At 61.6% G+C, this 1,759-nt stretch overlaps 1 protein-coding gene across 3 annotated transcripts in view; it reads right to left on the minus strand.

Moving 5' to 3' along the window:
* Positions 1 to 749, minus strand: part of MSRB3 (methionine sulfoxide reductase B3) — a 159,032-nt gene extending 158,283 nt beyond the window's left edge. For 2 of the 3 annotated variants that reach the window (XM_029954877.1, XM_029954875.1), the window contains exon 1: positions 476 to 554. Coding sequence is in view for 1 of the 3 variants with exons in the window: in XM_029954874.1 (XP_029810734.1) it covers positions 476 to 701 (226 nt within the window). In the remaining 2 variants the exon portion in view is untranslated. Of the gene's footprint in view, positions 1 to 475 lie in introns of all 3 variants that reach the window. The other variant, XM_029954874.1, reaches the window with a different exon arrangement.
* Positions 750 to 1,759: the final 1,010 nt, after the last annotated feature.

The raw sequence follows: 1,759 nt of genomic DNA on the forward strand, positions 1-1,759 counted from the left end.
TGGCCGGCGCATTCCCACGCGCCCCGGCCCGTTATCCGAGCGGGCACTCCGGCGGGCCAGTGGTGCGCGGAGCAGGGAGCTCCGGGCAGCCCCCTGCGCGGCGCCCCTCCCCTGCCCCTGCGGGCTGCCCCGCCAAGCCCCTCCCCAGGGGCCCGCGCCGGGCGAGAGCGTCCCTCGGGCTCAGGTTCGCGCCGGGGGACGAGATAAGGTGTCAGCGAGGCGGCCAGACGCCTCCCGTAGGCGGGGGCGAAGCGAGCCTGACCTCCTTCCATCCGCCCGCCCCCACCCCGCCGCCGCCTGCACCGGGCGCTCCCCTTCCGTGCCCCTCCCGGGCTCAGGAAAGGGGGCGTCCCCGTCGGAGTCTGAAGGGGGCGCAGCCGGCGCTCGGAGGGGATCCAGGATCGGGGTCACACCTCAACTCGGCGGGGTTGCGGTGGGAAGGGGGAGGTGAGGCGGGGAAGGAGCCCAAACTTACCTGACTGCGCGGCTCCCCACGCCACGGCCGCGGCCAGCCAGAGGCAGAGGCAGAGCGAGAGGGGGCGCGGGAGGGTCCGCCGTGGGCTCATGGAAGGGCCGGGGAGCCGCCGCCGCCGCCGTCCGAGCCTCGCTCCCTCCCTCCCAGGCTCCGGGCGACGGACGGGGCGGCGGGAGGCATGACGGGAAATTCCTGGGCACGGGCAGCCGAGTCCAAATATGAGCATGGGAGACGAGCGAGGGAGGACCGCGGAGCGCGCCCGCCGCGGACGGGGCCCGCTGCCCGGCCTCGGGGGCCGCCAACTCCCTCCTCCTCCGAATCCTCCTCCTCCACCGCCGCGAGGTCGCCGGCCGCCGAGCGCGAGCGGGAGGTGCAGTCTCTGCCAGGGAGCATCCCTCTCCAGGGTTGGGGCCCAAAAGCAGAGTCGAGCACCCCACCCAGGTCCCACCTGAGACCTCTGAAGGGGCAGAAAGGCAAGAAATTACCCCCAGAAGACAGCGAGCCAGGGACCCGCGGGAGGACGCTTAAGGGGGTTGAGGAGACTTGCGCTGCCTGCCCGTAATCAGTTGAGAGCGTTGGGCAAAGAGGGGATTAAAAGATCTGGCAAATACTTCCGTAGGTGTGGGAGGGTGAGGCTGAGCGGCACGGCCAGTTCTGCACACTCAGGCGAGCCAGCAGTACGCAACAAACAGGCAGTACAGTACATAAAGCCACCCTCCTGCATTCCAGGTGAGCGGTCCGGACAGCAGGCGTGCCGTCCCGGGAGGGGGTGTTCTTAGCCAAAATCACAAAGGGGCTCTTCCCAAGCTAGTATTTGAATACTATATATGGAGTTTGGGCAGGCTACGTGACATCAGTGTTCGTAAATGCTAAATGTTGATGTTCAGTCCTTTCCTCCACCAACCCCTCTTCAGCCCCTTACACCGGTTTTGTATTTGTTGTAGCTTGTCTAAAAGGCAGTGTTGAAATTTTTTCTAAAAGAGGCTACTTCTGATGACCAAAATGTCAGCCCCAGATGTTTAATTACAGGCCCAGTAGTTCCCTGACTTTTCTTTGGCACTGATAACTCCTTCAGTAATCAAGTCCAAGTGACCCTTAGCTTTTTAAGACAACATAATTATGTCTTAATTACTGTAATTTATTATTATTTTCTTATTCACACTAACGGGACAGGCCCTGGAGATGCAGGATGTTATATGATTACTTATGACCATTTTAAGATGCTCCAGAAATGATTTATTGATGCAAAATTCTTAAGGGGTAAATGCCAAACAGATTTAGAGT

Source organism: Suricata suricatta, chromosome 10, assembly GCF_006229205.1.
Source record: "Suricata suricatta isolate VVHF042 chromosome 10, meerkat_22Aug2017_6uvM2_HiC, whole genome shotgun sequence".
In the NCBI taxonomy this organism is placed as follows: domain Eukaryota; kingdom Metazoa; phylum Chordata; class Mammalia; order Carnivora; family Herpestidae; genus Suricata; species Suricata suricatta.